Here is a 15,419-nt window from a genome sequence, read left to right on the forward strand (position 1 = left end):
CAGAATGAGGGCAGCCGGGATTGGCTGGAGAATACCGCCACAGGCTCCCCGCAGGCCACGGATTGGGAAGCCGGGGCGAGCGGCCGGGATGCTCCCTCCCTTCCTCCGAGCACAGCATCCCGCTGCCCCGGTGGGATAAACACCCGCTTCCTGCCCTTAATCAGCTCCAGAGGGGCTGGGGGGGACAGAGGGGGAGAAAAAAAAAACCTCTGGAAAGAAAAACTCATTTCCTGCGACAGAAGAAAAAGATAAAGTCTGGATTCATTAAAGTGAACTTTACTGGGGAGAGACGGGAAAGAGCCAAACACAATGTCCTTGAAATTTCCTCCGCGCGGCTCCGTCCACGAAAACAGGATAAAGCTGCTTCCGCTGTCTCTGCTGGAGTGCGCTGGGGGGAGTGGGGCTGGGGGCTCAGTTACAGGCAGTCGAGGTGGGTGCAGACCTGCTGGAAAACCTCCTCCACGGAGCCCTCGGCGTTGAGCTGGGTACAGAGAGGTTAGCTGGGGGGCTCGCCCGAGGGCTCTCATCTGAGAGCAACTGGAGCTCTTCCAAGGATGCATTTTGGCCATGGATGAAGAGACTGGGGCTCATTTGGGGTAAAGGGGTGCAGGCCATCCTTGGAGGGGGTCTCAGTGTTGGGAATGAGAGGGGTCAAGCCCACTCCAAGCTAGCCAAAATCAAGTTTTCCCCCTTCCCTCATGATCCCCATCCATCACTTCCTCTCCCCTGGGACACAAGCCCCAAGCCGTGGAGCTGGACAGCGCTGACATCCCACATCCCCACCTACCTGGCGGACGATGCCTCTGCTCTTGTAGAAGGCAATGACAGGCTCGGTGGCCTTGTAGTAGGTCTCCAAACGCTTCTTGATGGTCTCCTCGTTGTCATCCACCCTCCCGCTGGTCTCACCTCGCTTCAGCAGGCGTTTCACCATCGTGTCCTTCCCTGCGTCCACGTAGAGCAGCAGTGTGGGGGGGGCGATCTGTGGGCACAGAGGACAAGGCTGTCACCACACTGAGCTGGTGTGGGTCTGGTTTGGTTTGGTTTGGGGAGATGGTGGTGGTCAGCATGAGGGTCAATGATGTCTCCATGCCATCCTCTGCCTCCCTCTGCACTGGTCTGGGGGCCACCGGGACACTGTTCCAATGGCCTCTAGGGCTGTGTAGAAGGAGGCAAAGGGACATTGTGGCCAAGCCCTGGCTCTCTGCCATCACCATCATGTCAGCATTGCTGTCACGCTCTGTCATCCCGAGGACACCCTGGTCCCTCCCACTGTGCTGTGGGCACAGGCTGTCCCCGAGGCAGTGGGACCTGCTGCCCCTCTTTGACATTGCTGGGATGTGATCTTCACTGAAATAGGGAGGCCAGGCTGCTGCTGGATGGAGTTCCTGTGCTAAGCTGGTGTGTGGCATGGCTCAGCATGGCCCAGCACAGCACCAGCCCTCACCTTCTTTTCAAACTCTTCTCCCTGCTTCACCTCGCGGGGGTATCCATCAATGAGGAAGCCCTTGGACACATCTGCTTTGGCCACCATAGCGTCCCTCAGCATGTCCAGCACCGTGTCCTGGGGAGGGGAGGACAGAGCTGCCTTGCCTGATGTGGGACAACATGCCCTCTCACCCAGCACCCCCAATCCCTGCTGCAAACTCCACCCTAGGATGGCAGGGCCAGAGATGCTTGAGCCACGTGCCAACCACGTATCTGGTGTCCCCACTGCCACCCCTGCACGCCCTGCCATGTGGCAGCTGGTGGCTGGCCAGGACTCACCAGGGGCACCAGTTCTCCCTTCTCCATGATGGCCTGCAGCTTCTTGCCCCTCTCTGAGCCCGAGCTGACCTCAGCCCGCAGCAGGTCCCCCGTGGATAGGTGGGTGTAGCCATACTTCTGCACGATCTTCTCGCACTGTGTCCCTTTCCCCGAGCCGGGGCCACCTGCAGGTCACACACGTGCCCCAAGCCATGGGTGAGGACAGGGAGGGGTAGGTGGGAGCAGCAGCACAGACACACAGGAGTCCTCAGAGCTTGGTGACATGTTGGTTGGTGTTCCCAAACCCAGCACCAGGTGGATGGACAGAGCTGCTCCTGAGGTTGCCAAGTGCTTGGGGGTGGCATGGGCTGCTGGGAATTGGCATGTGGGCATCACACCCTGATGGCACCCAGGGCATCACCACCCTGGGCATCACTGTCCCATTGGCACCAGGGCATCCCCAACCCCATCAGCACCTGGATGTCCCTGTCCCAATAGCGCTCAGGGTATCATGACCCCCATCATCGCTGCCTGAAGGCATCCAGGGCACCACCACCCTATTCAGGACCCAGGACATCACTGTCCTTTTGGCAGCTGGCCATCACCACTGCCTGATGGCACCCAGGGTTTTACCACATTAGCCTGCAAGGATTTGTTTTCACATCAACCCCCAGTGGTTTACTGTCACATCACCCCAGATGCTGCCCTCCCATGCCTGGCCAGAGGTGCCCTTCTGGGCCCAGCACACCCCACGTGGCTTTGAGGAGCTAAACTGGAGCCACAGCCATCCCACCATGCCTGGGAACAGCCCAGTCTCAGCCTCTAGCCCTGGCTTCCCAGCCTGGAGATACAGGGGAAAGGTCTGGGCTGACCCCACCGGTGACAGGACACAGACTTACCCACCACAAAGATGATTTTGTGCTGCTTGAGCTTTTCTGGAGGAGAGAAGGGAAAAAAAATAATTATGAAAAGCCAGAAAGTCCATTGGGGAATAAGGTGTCCCCAGGGGGTGCCAGATCCAGGGCAGGCATCCCTGGGGATGGAGGGGACCGATCCCAGAGTCCTGGGGGAAGGTGGAGAGGGAAGCAGACGCGTGTCCTGGTCACCTGGGCAGGTTGGGATGTCTGGGCACATCTGAGCACAAAGGCCCCACGGCACCTTGGCCACGGGGCTGGAATCCCACTGCCACGTGTGTCCCAGAGGCGGTCATTGTCCACGGCTCCACCGCAGGCAGGGACTGGCCTCATCCATCCCTGTGGCCAGCTTCTCACCCTGGCAGGCTAAGGGGGGCTGTGGCAGGCTCAGCTTGGCACGGCCACCTCGAGCACCTGGCACAACCCCGGCAGTCCCTGGACCCCAGCATCAGTTCCTGGACATAGTGGCCGACGTGCAAGTGGCACTGACGGCCCTGTCCCCTGCTCAGCACCCTGGCACAGGGTTCCCACCACCTGTGGGATCTGTCCCAGCCATGGTGTGGGGCAATGCTGGGGTGCAATGCAACAGGGGGAGGCAGAGCTAAAAATAAAGTCGAGCTGCTCTGGGGCCACTTTCCCATCTCCTGATTACAGCTGGATGAAATTTCAACTCCTTGGCAGCCAGTACTCCCCAGGGCTGGGGATGGAGCCAAGTGGCTGGCAGGGACCAATGGGATGTGGGGCATGTGGGGGGGCTGGAGGGACACGGGGGATGGACAGAAGGGAGGGAGGCAAGGGCACAGGGGAGGGATGGAGGGGAGGAATGCAAAGAGGACCAGAGGCTGCTTGTAAGGGGGACAAATGGAGGACAGAGGGGACAGAGGCAGGGAGGGAAGGGGAATGCAGAGGGGATGGATACAGGGGAGACCAAAGGGGTTGGATACAAGGGGGACAGGGGCATGCAGAAGGGATGGATGCAGCGGGGATGAAGGGGATTAATTCCAGGGGGGATTGATGCAGGGGGGGACCGAGGGAATGGATACAAGGGAGACAAGGGGATGCAGAGGGAATGGATGCAGGGGACACCGAGGGGATGGGTGCAGGGGCTTGGATGCAGTGGGGATGCATGCAGAGGGGGCAGATCGCTCACCTGTGGCCATGCTGCTGTGGTTCAGGCACAGAAACACTTAAGGCTGCAAGGGAAGAGCAGGATAAACAACACAGCACATCAGGGACACACGGGTCACCAAGCATCTGGGGAGAAAAAGGGTCTCCCTTTCTGGCCATGGCCAAATGGCCAGCTCCATGGCCAAGCTGGGGGTGGGATAGAATACACAACCCCCGGATTGGCCCTGGAATAGAGAGCTGAGGATCTATGTTTCTGCGGCCATCACTCACCTGCTTCCCAGCAGTCACCCTCCGCATCCGGCTGCGGTGAGGGCTTCCCCATGCCGGGTGACGCGTGGTGACGTTGCCGGCTTCCTCCCCTGCCCTGCCCACATCCCAGTGCCCGGGGTGCTGCCCGACAGCCGGAAACCCGCTTGGGATGCCCAGTGCCACCAGGACACCCGAGTGATGGAGGCGGCATCCCCAGCTCCCCACGGGCTGGTTTTAGGGGGATGTCCTGAGGAGGGGGTTGCAGCACCCCATTGCACCCCAGAACCTCGGGGCGGGGGGATGTTTGGCCACTCTGCCTGCCCACACCCAGCCCCGCAGCACCCGCCCTGCTTGGCCACAGTGCGTCACCCCGAACCGGCTGGACGGGGTGCAGGGATGGGGCATCCCGTGGCCAGAGGAGCCCGTGGCCGCTGACAGGTCGTGTTACAGCCTCGAAAGGGCAGAGGCTAAGAATGGCCGGACTGAAACCGGCACCGGGTCACGTCCCACCAGCGCTGCGGGGACAAAGCCCTGAGATGCCCCCGCGGGGTTTGGGGGTGCAGGACCCCCGGGTCCCTAAGTGTGGGGGTGCTGAGACCCAGGACCGCCGGCACCAGCCTTGGTGGGGTGATGGGGGGCTGCGGGCAGTCCTGACCCCAGTGCGGGCTGGGGGCCTGATCCAGCGCTGTGCCGGTGCCATGGATGCCGAATGGGCGCAGGGTGAGGGCGATGTGGAGCTGACTGACCCAGGGACGATGGGGGTACGCTGACCATGGCAGGGGGCTGGCTGGGGGGGTGCAGCGTTGGCCTTGTGACTCCCCAGCCAAGGCCATTGCGGGCTGCACGCCGGGGTGTCCCCCAGCCTCACCGCGCCGCCAGCTCCAACCCACCCCTCCCACCCCCTCGGCACGCAGCCCCCCGCAGCCCCTCCCCGGGACCCCAGCCCCCGGGCCGGGCTGCCCGGCACCCCTGCAGCGCCCCCGCCGCCCCTCGCCGGCGCCGAGCAACACCCCCGCGGCCCTGCACCGCCCCGAGCCCGGCCGGGCCCCGCGGGGGTCCCGCACTGACCTGGACCCGCCGCCGCCCGCGCCGTGCCCGCCGGTACCGCTATTTATAGAGCACGGCGGCGCGGGGCACGCCGGGAGCGCGCGGCACCGGCAGCGCGAGCGGGCGGCGCGGGGGACAGGGAGGGACAAGGGGGACACGGCGGTTCCTGCGCCCGCCCGCGCGGGCAGGGCTGCGGGGGACGCGGTGAAACCCTGCGCGGCCCGGGAGTGCTCACCCTGCTGGGTCTGGGGGCTCCGGGGCTCCCCGCGCCTCCGCCGCCAGCTCCTCGGAGGGGACTGCTCTTCTCATCGCTGCCCACATGTCGCTTCCCCTTTTCTGCTCCCGTTCCGTTCTCATGTCCCCATCCCTGTCCTCATGTCCCCATCCTTGGCCCTAGTACCCTCATGCCCTCAACCCATTCCCATGTCCCCATCCCATCCCTGTGTCCGTCCCTGATGTTCTCATCCAATCCCCATGTCCCCATTCCTGTCCCCATCCCATCCCTACTGTCACCATCCTTGTCGCTGATGTCCCCATCCCATCCCCGTGTCCCCATGCTCTCACCTCCAGCTTACAACCCCTCCCAACCAGCTCCAGGGCTGTAAAACCCCAGGGATGTTGTGTCCTTGTTAAGATCTGATTAGTGAGAGGTGCCATATGCCAAAGCCAAGAGTACAGATTTTATTTAACAATAAAATGTGAGGTAGAGGAAGAGAAAGAAATAGAAAAGAGGGTGGGAGGGAGAGAGGGAGAGAGAGAGAGTGAGGTCAAGCAGAAGATCATCACCATCCTGCAGCATCCTGTTGGTCCTTCTTCACCCTGGTCTTCATGGTGATGGGGGTCCCGAGGTTCTCGAAAACTTTCCACTATTTATACCTTTTTGCAAATGAAGGCATTAATGCTCATTGGCTGCACAGTTCTCTTATTCTATTGGTTAAATTATTCCCTCGCTTCTAATGCTAATTAATCCCATGCTCAGTCTTTCTCTTAGAGTCGGTGGTTGCGACCTCCCCCTGCCAAAATTACCTTTTACCCAGCTGGAGCTGATTCCACCACAATTGCTGGGTTGGCTTTCCTTGTGGATTCTTTGTGTCCATTATCGGTGATACATTCTTCTCCCCCTGCTTTGTTTACCATCCCCTAATCTGAGATAACACTCAGACAATAGTGCCACCTCTATTTTATCTCAAATTCCTCTTACGATGGCTTTATTTGCAGTACAAGTCTCAGGCATATTGGGCAGGTGCTTGCAGGTACTGTGTGTCCCATAACTTGGGGTGATCTTTGTTTGACCAGTGATATGTGTATGCTGCTCCTCCACAGTTTGCCATTGTGGGCACCCCTGTCTGGATGAACCCCAGGATGTGCCAGCCAGACCTCACCAGGGCCACTCTGCTGCTCCCTTCTGTGCCCATCTCATGGCAAAGTCCTTCTGTGAACTCCAAGTTCTTACACCTACCTGCCCTTCCTCCTCCTCTGTTGCTGCAGAGACCCTGTCCCAAGATCCTGTGGCCCTAGGACACCTGGCTGGGAGTGACACAAGCTGGGGAGGTCTCAGCTGCCACCTGCACTGTGAGGGTGGCTCAGAGATGGAGTCAGACAGGGACTGGACATGGATCCCTCCCAGACATTCTGGTCACCTTCCCTCACCCTCCTGAGTGCCCAGGGACAGCACTGCTGCAGGCTGGGGGTCCTGACACCCCTTTGATGGCACTACCATGATCCCCAAAAACCCATCCAGAGCCAGGTTTCAAGGCAACAGACTGCAGCAATATTTATTCCTGTACAAACCATTACAAAACGTGGGTGCCCCACTGCTTCCCCCAGCACTGAGCCCCCAAAACCCCAGCCACAGCCAGAGGGAAACCGAGGAATGTATTCCTGCCAAGGCTCAGCACCCAAACATGCTGTATTCAGGTGTTTTCCCCACATTCACTTCTCTGCTGCTGAGAAATTAATAGCAAAGTCCTGTCTCAGCTGCAGGGTGCCAAGAGGCACGACCACCCCCCACTACCTGTCCACTTCTAAATTGTTTATAAGCAGTTTCTATCCCTTCGTTACCACTAACGAGCAGCCTCTGCTCACTCCTTAGTCCAGGAAACCCAAGTACAAACCCCAGGACTAGAAGCGGGGAGATAAAAAGCCAAAACCCCCCAAAAGCTCCCCAAAATCCCATCTGTCAGTTAGAAAAGGTTTTGGCAGTGTGGGGTGCAGTGGTGCTGGGAGGGACTGGTGGTTTTGGGGTGCTGGGGCAGGGAGGGTGGCAATGTCACCCCCACAGGGTCCCACCAAAAACTGTGGGGTTCTGCTGAGGGAAGGATGACTGAGGACTGGGATGAGGGGGCTGAGTATGGCAGAGATGGGCTGAGTTCCAAGAGGGGGTCCCCCCAGTCTGGGTGTAGGTGGGACTTCAGTCTCTGTGGTGAACCCAGAAGTGATGCAACCCAAAACTGAGCTGAGGGGAGCTGGAAGTCCCTTGTAGGCTCACAGGGGCTGCAATGTGCCTGGACCAGGATGGGGCAGGATATCATGCCCAAGTATCCTGCACATGGATGGGGGACACCCCAAACCTTACATTCATTACCTGGCCCCCAAAAACCAGCTCAAAACCCAACACATCCCAGGTGCAAGGAGCCACCACGTACATCAGTGGTCCTGTGGGAGGCGGCTGGTGGCACCCTGGTGCCTGGCTCCCACTGCTCCCAGGGGGATGCAGGGGAGCCCCCATCCATCCTAGCTCCAGGGGTCTGCCCAGCGGGCATGGGGCAGCCCCTAGGTCCAGGTGGGGTGGGAGAAGGTGATGTTGTAGAGGCCGGCCCAGCTGGCAAAGACCCTCTTCTCGGTGATGAAGCGGTGGTGGTTGCCCCTGCGGCTCCGCTCGTTGTGGATGTAGGTTGTGCACTCATCGGGGCCCTTGGGCTCGTAGTAGTGGTAGGGCACGCGGCGGGGAGGGGGGTGGCGGCTGCAGTGGGGAAAGAAACGTTTGGTGAGCCCCGTGGTGGGGTCAGGGGGATGGGGCAGGGGCTCAGGGGTCTCCTTACCCGCAGTAGCTGGGTGGCACCATGCCATAGACGTGGACGGCGTCACACAGCTCCACCGCGATCACCATGGTGAACCAGCCGGTGCTGAGCCACGAGCGAGACTTCTCCCTGGGGAGGAAAACAACGGGAAGGATGGCAGGGTGAGGTGATGTGGATAATGGGCCCTCTTAATGTCCCCAGGTTGCCTCAGGGACCCCCAGCTCAATGCTGCAGTCCATAAAGCAGCTCCAAGAGTCAGCTCTGTCTTGGGAACCTGGAGAAAGGAGGACAGAGCACAGCAGGTGGATCAGAGGTACCTGTCCTTCCCTGTCTCCCCCCGGAACAGATCATCAAACTGCTTCATGCGGCCAGGGGAGACAACGTAGGCCGTCATGTTGGGGAAGGAGGCACAGACACGCTGGATGATCTTCAGGAGGCTCTTCTGCATCTTGGTGGGAGGCCCCCAGAAGATGAAGATGGTCTCTGGGGTCTTGTTTACGAACTCCTGGGGCCGCTTGAGGACACGGTAGAGGCTGGAGTGAGCCACCACACGGAAGCTGGTCTTGTTGCCCACATCAGCGTTGTAGCCTGTGGTGGGAGCGTCGTTCATGCGGATGGTGCACTCTGCCCCATCGATGGCCGTGCCCAGGTGGGTGCCCAGGAGGTGGCTGGAGCTGGTGACAATGACGCATTGGTGGCAGCGAGCAGTCAGGGTCTGGTGATGACAAATGCCGTGAGCAGGTGATTTTTGGTACCACCGTGGACAGGGTATTACTGTCCCCTGCGGAGCCACCGCCCCACTGGAGGGGACGATTTGGCTGAATGTCAGCAGAGGGACAGACCCCGTGTCACCGCCGAGTCCGGGCCCTGCTGCCCAGCTCGTACCTTGTTCCCACAGACGGGCAGGTACCCGCTTTTCACCCCCCACTTCTTGAGGTCGGGGGGCCGGCGGGCTCTGCCCCGCAGGCGGCTGTAGGGGAAGACCTCGCTCCCGTTGCCGGAGCTGTAGATGATCAGCAACATGATCAGGGCAAAGAGGACCCCCAGGGCGGCGGCGCGCTGGCTCTGCGGGCGGGGGGAGAGCGTCAGCCGCTGCCCCCACCCCGCGGGTGTCAGCATCCACCCCGCTCCCAGGGCATCTCCAGCAGGATGCCTGCTGTGCCCAGGGAGGTCCCCGGGGTGATTCCCTGGCACTCACCGCGCTGCCACTCATGTCTCTGCGCCAGCCTCAGCGCACAGTGATCGCCGGCGTCCCGCGAGCACCTGAAAGGCACATGGTCACCCCAGCCTGGCTCATCGTCCCCAGGCTGCCGGGCTGGTGGGGGTACAGGATCAGGTGTGCACGGGATGAGTGTCCAGGTCCCCCCTTTGAAGAGGAGGACAATCCCCCGGAATTGATGAGGAGAAGAGAAATGCTGTGGACAGCAGCTGGGCAGACTCCGGGGTGTGGAGGAGCCAAACCCCGCCACAGCTCGTGCCTGGGGGATCTCCACGTTAGGCTGGGCTCCAGGGAGGATTATCTTCCCCTCGTGGGGATGAAACCACTGAAACCGCAGGGTTAGGGAGGGTCAACCTGCTGCTCGTGCAGTGAAATTCCATTAAAACCACCGCCATGGAATCTTGGATCAGGAGGGAATGGAAGGAGGTGAGACCCGCGCAACTCAGTGCATGCATGGACTTGCATCCAGCAGAGCTGGAGGGACCTCTCCAGTCCCGGGACCTGCTCGAACCTCCACTCAAAACGGACTGACCCAGTTTAGTTTTGGGAGCCCTGGTTAGTGAGCCCCAGCCATTCCTGGAGCACTCCGAGCGAATGGAAATTAAAAACCACTGAAGCCTCTTTACTAATTGTCACAGAAGGAAAATTATGCAACAGCCTGAGATCAACCCCTGGGGGGAGCTGGCACCTCGAAACGCTCTCAGGGCTGGTGGTGCCAGAAGGTACCAGCCTGCTCGGGGAGCCCAGGCCGTGGCCGGGCGTGCTGATGCTGGGGGGCTTCGTCGTGCAAGGGCTGGGGACGCTGTGGGACCCCACTCCCTGATCCCACTTCGTTCCCTCCATAGCTCTCGGGCCATGTGGGACTCCACGGAGGGGTTCCGACGGCGGGACCCCGCGGCCTTACCTGGTGGGGGCTCTCATGGGGAGTCCGTCACCTCCTGCGCCCCGCGGGCGGCGGGGGCTGCCCGGCACCTCCGGCGGGCTCGGCCATGGCCGGGACCGGGGCTCACATCGCCGCTCTGCGGGAAAAGGCTGCTTCAGACCCAGCTCCCTGCCCCCGCCGGGGGTTCCCCAGCCCCGGATGCGAGCCCCGGGTGTCCCCCAGCCCCGGATGCGAACCCTCCCGCCCCCCGGGAAGGGAAAACCCTCCCGGCCCCGGGTGCGAACCTCCCGCCACTCCTACGTGCGAGTCCTCCCCCGCCCCGGGAGCATCCCCCCATCACCGGCAGCGGCGACACGGGAGGAACCAGACCCTTCCCACCCCTCCATCCCCCGTGCACCGGTCCCGGGGGCGGGAGCCGCTCCCCCGCCCGGCCACTGCGCGTTCCGCCCCAGCACCGGCTGAACGGGCCCGGGGGGGACGCGCGGTGCCCACCGACCGCTCCGCTCTGCCCCGCAGTGCGCCGCGATTGATATCGCTGCCGATACCGATACCGCTGCCGATATCGCTGCCGATACTGGTATCTCTGCCGATACTGACAGCGCCGCTGCCGCCGCCCAGGCCGGGTCCTAGTGCCGCCCTCCCGGGATGGGGAGCACCGCCGGGTCCTAGTGCCGCCCTCCCGGGATCGGGAAAGCCGCCAGGTCCTAATGTCCCTCTCCCGGGATGGGGAGAGCCACCGGTAAAGGCCGTGCCTGACCCCCCGGTCCCCCAGGGCACCGGGGATGGGGGGCAGCGCTGCCCGGCTGTGCCAGGAGCAGCACGCCGTGCCTGACTCGCCGCCGGCCGCAGCGCGTTGCTGGGATGCCGAGGTCTCCCCCGCGCTGGCCGGGCAGCTCAGGGCCCCGCTCTGGGGGGTTTCGTGGCGCAGGGAGAGGGCTCCACCGCTGGCAGGGCCATGCATCCCTGACGCCTGTTCAGAGGGATTCTGGCTCCACTGTGCTGGTGATGCCCTGCCCTGCGTGGGGCTGTAGCAGCTGAGGTACCAGGCAGAGCTCCAGGGGCTCCTGTGCTGCACCCCCAGTTCCTGGACCACTCGCTCCTCATTGCACCCCAGCATTTCTGCCCCTCCTCTTGCCCCTGGCACCCCAGACACCACCAGACCCACCCAAACATGAGGCATCCTGTTACAGGTTCAAAGAACTGCTGTGGGCTCAGGGCCACACGTGCCCATGGCATGTCCCATCTCTCCAGGCCTGCAGCACTGAGCCCTGTGGGACTGAGGATCACCCCAGACCCAGCACTGATCCTGCGGAGATGCAGCTGCTGGTTCCCAAATAACCTTGACTGCTTTCAGTACCCTCCTCCATGTTTAGGCTCAGCTCTATCCCCTGGTCACTTCCCTTATTTATAGCCTGGCAGCATGTGGTAAGCTGTTGTGTATCCCTCCCTCCCACCCTGTCCTGTCCTGCAGCCACAAGTGGCACAGCACGGGGCACAGCAAGGGGCACCACTGAATTAAAAACAATTTTAATGGCCACGTTAGCTTTGGTCTGAATCCAAGGGCACTTGTGACAAGGCAACTTGGAGCCCCCAGGGCACGTGTGGCTCCAGGGCTTCCCAGCTGGGGACATGCAGGCACCAAGCAGCAGAAGGCAGAGCCTGGATCCAGCTGCCTGCACCCCACACCTAGCACTGTCCAGAGGGCACGAGTGGGGCAAGGACCACAGTAGAGCTTTGTCCCTGCAAGAGGCACCAGCTTGTGGCCCTGGTGGGGCTGAGCATTTCTGCCCCATGTCCTGCTGGAGTCCAGCAGTACGTCTACTTCTGCATTAAATATTCCTCCTAGTAGAGTGGGCAGAAAACTGGGTCACCCTGGGTCCATCCAGGCAGGTGTTTGGAGCTGATGGGGCTCCACGGATCCAGCTCCTGCCCCCCATGTACTAACATGGAGGTTCCCAGCCCACCCATCGGCTGGTGAAACAGGCACTGCTTCTGCAAAAACGGAGACTCCCTGCTCCAGGGCTTGGCAAAAGGTGTCCAACCGTGGCACTGGCAGAGCTGAGACAAGTTGCTGCAGAATGAGAGCTGCCCTGCCGCCGGGGTTCCTGCTGCCTCACCCCATGGCTGGTGCCCTACCCGCCTGCCCAGGATGGGTGGTTGAAGATGATGTTCCTCCTCTTGGCCCAGCGGGAGAAGATGGCTTTCTCGGTGATGAAGCGGTGCCCGGCGCGGCGAGCTCGCTCGTGCATCAGGTACATCTTGCACTCGTCCAGCCGGCCCTTCTCAAAGTAGTGGTATGGCACACTGGAGTGGTTCTTCTCCCTGGTAGGAGGGGACAGGGTGAGTGTGGGACTCGGGGGGACACCAGACCGCCCTGCACCTGCCCCTGCTGCCCCCCATGCACCTGCAGTAGCTGTCGCTGACCATGCCGAAGACGCGGATCTGCTCGCACAGCTCCATGGCCAGGATCATGGTGAACCAGCCCGTGCTCAGGAAGGAGCCAGACTGCATCCTGCAAACCATTGTGGTCACACTGAAGTGGATAGCACTGTGATGGTGGCCTGACCACACTATGGGTGCCCGATGGGGGGGACAGGTGGCATGTCAGGGGGACCCAATGGGGCTCCTCAGAAGCCAGTGGTACCTGTTCTTCCCTGTCTCGTTCTGGAAGACGTCATCGCAATATGTCATCTTCTCCTCAGTCAGGGTGTAGATCTGCAGCTGGGGGTACTTCTCCATCACCCTGAGCAGTACCCGATAGGTCGAGCCCACCTTCTCCCTGCTCATCTTCTTTGCTGGCCCCCAGATGAAGTAGAGGGTCTCCTGGGACTGCTGGAAGAAGTAGGGCTGGTTCCCCAGCAGCAGCGGAACGCTGGTGTGTGAGACCACCCGGATAGTGCTGCGTGCCCCCACGTCTCGCTCGTAGCCGGCGGTGGGGGCGTGGTTCATGCGCAGGACACACTCCTGCCTGTCGATGGCCTGTCCCAGCTGCGAGCCCAGCATCTGCCCCGAGCTGGACACAACGGCGCAGTGGCGGCACAGGGCTCGCTCCAGAGGCTGTGGGGAGATGCATTGTCAGCTCCTCCGCCCCTCCCGCAGCGGCTAGAAACACCACAGTCCCTGCCTGCCCTTCCCTGAGGACAGGGAAACTGAGGCACAGGTGGGCCGAGCTGCCCCACCAGCCCCAGCGGTGCCCCGTCCCCACACACCTTCCCGTCGGGAACGCGGCTGTAGCCCTGGAAGCTGCGGACGGTGGATGTGGCGGGGCTGTCCCGCAGCCCCGGGGCCTGGCAGCAGTGCTGTACGCGGGCATGGGAGCGCAGCAGGATGTACAGCACCGCCAGCACCACGGCGCACACCAGCGCACACCAGAGCCGGACCTGCAAGCAGAGCGGGGGGAGTTCTCCGGGCAGTCCACGTGCACCGACCCCGCGCCATGCGGGATGGCTGTGGCCCCGCGGCCGTGCGGGAGCTGCCGCTCGGAGGGTGTTGGGGTGTGTTCGGGGAGCGGCCATGCGGGGTGCCGGGCCCGGCTCACTTCCTGCAGCGGCGATGCTCGCACGCACCGGCGGCCGCCGGGCTCAGCCCGCTCCAGCACCGCTCTTGGGGCGAGCGGCCCCCGATGGTGGTGGGGTCCCACCGGCCCCTCGCCCCAGCGGGTACTCACCAGCGTCTTCATCCTCGGGGAGCTGGCCAGTCACCGGGCGGGGTCCGGGGGTCACCGGGAGGGTGGGGGCTCGCACCCTGCAAGCGGAGCGGGCTCAGCGGCGACATCCCGGGGGTGAGGTCGCCCAGCGGGATCCCCCCTTTCCCCCAACGCCCAGGGTTCCTCCTCACGCCTCGTGCCGGGACCCCCCCGGGGCCATTACCGGGATCCCCCCACGCACCCTCGTTCCCAGCACCCTCCGGCGTCCCCCCACGTGCCCAGCTCCCCTCCGTGTCCACTTCCCCCGTGCCGCCGCGGGTGCCGCCCCGCCGGGCAGGGATCGGGGTCCCGCATCCCCCCGGCGCGGCGCCCCCGGTCCCCGGTGCCGACCCCACTCACCGAGCCGGGAGCCCCCAGGGCCGCCGCCGGCGGGTCCCGCATCCCGCCCGGACCGGAGCAGGCGGGCCGCGGCGGGGCGGAGCCGAGCAGACACTGCCGGGACCGGCACCGGGACCGCCCCCGGCCGCCCCGCCCCGCGACCCGGCCCCTCGGAGGACGGGCCCGCCCGTGCCCGTGGGCTCGTGCCCGGCGCACCGGGACCGACCCCGGCACCCACCTCGTGTGTCCCGACACCGATCCCCGCCTCTCTCCCTACCGTGTGCCCTGGTGGCGACCCCACCGCTCTTCCCCCGCCTTGCTCTGCCCTCTCAGCTCCCCTCCCGCCCGGGGGTCCCTGCAGCCTCCCTGTCTCTCTCACCTCCGTGCACCACCGGCTCCCGATGAGCCCAGGGACACCGCAAGGATCTGTAACGGCTCAGGAGTGGGACCGGGGCAGGCAAGGCCCTTGGTACCCCAGACCCCAGCCAGTGGCCCCAGGGGGCCACCCGTCACCTGCAGCCCCTCCTGCCAGGGTCATGTCACATGAGGAATGCTCCCAGAGAGCTGCCTGCTGGCCCAGGAAAGGGCACTGGACTTCAATTTCTCCTGCTAGTCCTAAAGAAACATGAGATGTAACCTTGAAGCCAGACCTGGCTGCTGTCCTGCACAGGCCTGGAACCAGAAGGAAGTCACAGGGACATCACTGGGCTCTTGCACAGGAAGCAAGGCCGGAGGAGGAAGTCGCACCTGGAGCTGCTCAGTCACCACCGAATTCTTCCCCCCTTTTCCTCCTTCTGCCTCAGCCCAAACCCACCCTTGTGGGGTAGGCTGAGCCTTGGCAAGCAGGTGAGGGGCAGGGAAGGGCAGTTTGACAGCACAGCACAGCCTGGAAGCTCCTGCAAGAGCTGGAAACAAGCTTCCCACCAGAGCCCCACCTCTGGACCCTCCACCGGCTCCTGCAGCCAGGGTGAGCCCAAGACCTGTGACCCTTGGGGTGTCCCCAGCCACCAGCATCACCCTTGGGCAGGATGGGTGACTGTGGGACATGCTGCTGGCAGGAAGTTCACAGCACATGCAAGAAGGGTCAGAGTGCCCCAAATCTGCCCTCCCCAGGCAGGGTACAGCAGCCCCAAGCACAGCAGAGCCAGTATGAGGCTGGGCCAGGTTCTCTCTGGTGCTTCTCTTCCTGACC

The 15,419-nt window shown here is 62.8% G+C and overlaps 3 protein-coding genes across 7 annotated transcripts; all 3 read right to left on the reverse strand.

Annotated features, from left to right (window-relative positions):
- Positions 1–260: 260 nt before the first annotated feature.
- On the reverse strand, positions 261–5,179 carry AK1 (adenylate kinase 1). 3 transcript variants are annotated; one of them, XM_085077187.1, is made up of 7 exons: positions 5,103–5,179; positions 3,808–3,850; positions 2,643–2,678; positions 1,765–1,928; positions 1,445–1,561; positions 788–979; positions 261–481 (listed from the first exon to the last, which is right to left on the reverse strand). In XM_085077187.1, exons 2-7 carry the CDS (start codon positions 3,815–3,817, stop codon positions 416–418), a joined length of 585 nt encoding a protein of 194 aa, XP_084933313.1. In that variant the 5' UTR covers positions 3,818–3,850; positions 5,103–5,179; the 3' UTR covers positions 261–415. The 3 variants fall into 3 exon arrangements, with proteins under 3 accessions (XP_084933313.1, XP_084933314.1, XP_084933312.1); XM_085077188.1 differs by lacking the exon at positions 5,103–5,179 and adding an exon at positions 4,056–4,080; XM_085077186.1 differs by lacking the exons at positions 3,808–3,850; positions 5,103–5,179 and adding an exon at positions 2,850–2,965.
- Positions 5,180–6,829: 1,650 nt separating this feature from the next.
- Positions 6,830–10,817, reverse strand: ST6GALNAC6 (ST6 N-acetylgalactosaminide alpha-2,6-sialyltransferase 6). Of its 2 annotated transcripts, none has more exons than XM_085077183.1 (7): positions 10,700–10,817; positions 10,225–10,339; positions 9,300–9,364; positions 8,987–9,166; positions 8,419–8,816; positions 8,123–8,230; positions 6,830–8,043 (listed from the first exon to the last, which is right to left on the reverse strand). In XM_085077183.1, exons 3-7 carry the CDS (start codon positions 9,312–9,314, stop codon positions 7,854–7,856), a joined length of 891 nt encoding a protein of 296 aa, XP_084933309.1. In that variant the 5' UTR covers positions 9,315–9,364; positions 10,225–10,339; positions 10,700–10,817; the 3' UTR covers positions 6,830–7,853. The 2 variants fall into 2 exon arrangements, with proteins under 2 accessions (XP_084933309.1, XP_084933310.1); XM_085077184.1 differs by having other exon boundaries at positions 10,659–10,787.
- Positions 10,818–11,714: 897 nt separating this feature from the next.
- Positions 11,715–14,832, reverse strand: ST6GALNAC4 (ST6 N-acetylgalactosaminide alpha-2,6-sialyltransferase 4). Of its 2 annotated transcripts, none has more exons than XM_085077182.1 (6): positions 14,607–14,832; positions 13,871–13,947; positions 13,413–13,583; positions 12,848–13,260; positions 12,608–12,715; positions 11,715–12,525 (listed from the first exon to the last, which is right to left on the reverse strand). In XM_085077182.1, the coding sequence occupies exons 2-6, from the start codon at positions 13,880–13,882 to the stop codon at positions 12,336–12,338; spliced, it is 894 nt and encodes a 297-aa protein (XP_084933308.1). In that variant the 5' UTR covers positions 13,883–13,947; positions 14,607–14,832; the 3' UTR covers positions 11,715–12,335. The 2 variants fall into 2 exon arrangements, with proteins under 2 accessions (XP_084933308.1, XP_084933307.1); XM_085077181.1 differs by lacking the exon at positions 14,607–14,832 and adding an exon at positions 14,249–14,389.
- Positions 14,833–15,419: the final 587 nt, after the last annotated feature.

Source organism: Lichenostomus cassidix, chromosome 17 (genome assembly GCF_008360975.1).
Source record: "Lichenostomus cassidix isolate B80296 chromosome 17, HeHo_3.0, whole genome shotgun sequence".
NCBI lineage: Eukaryota > Metazoa > Chordata > Aves > Passeriformes > Meliphagidae > Lichenostomus > Lichenostomus cassidix.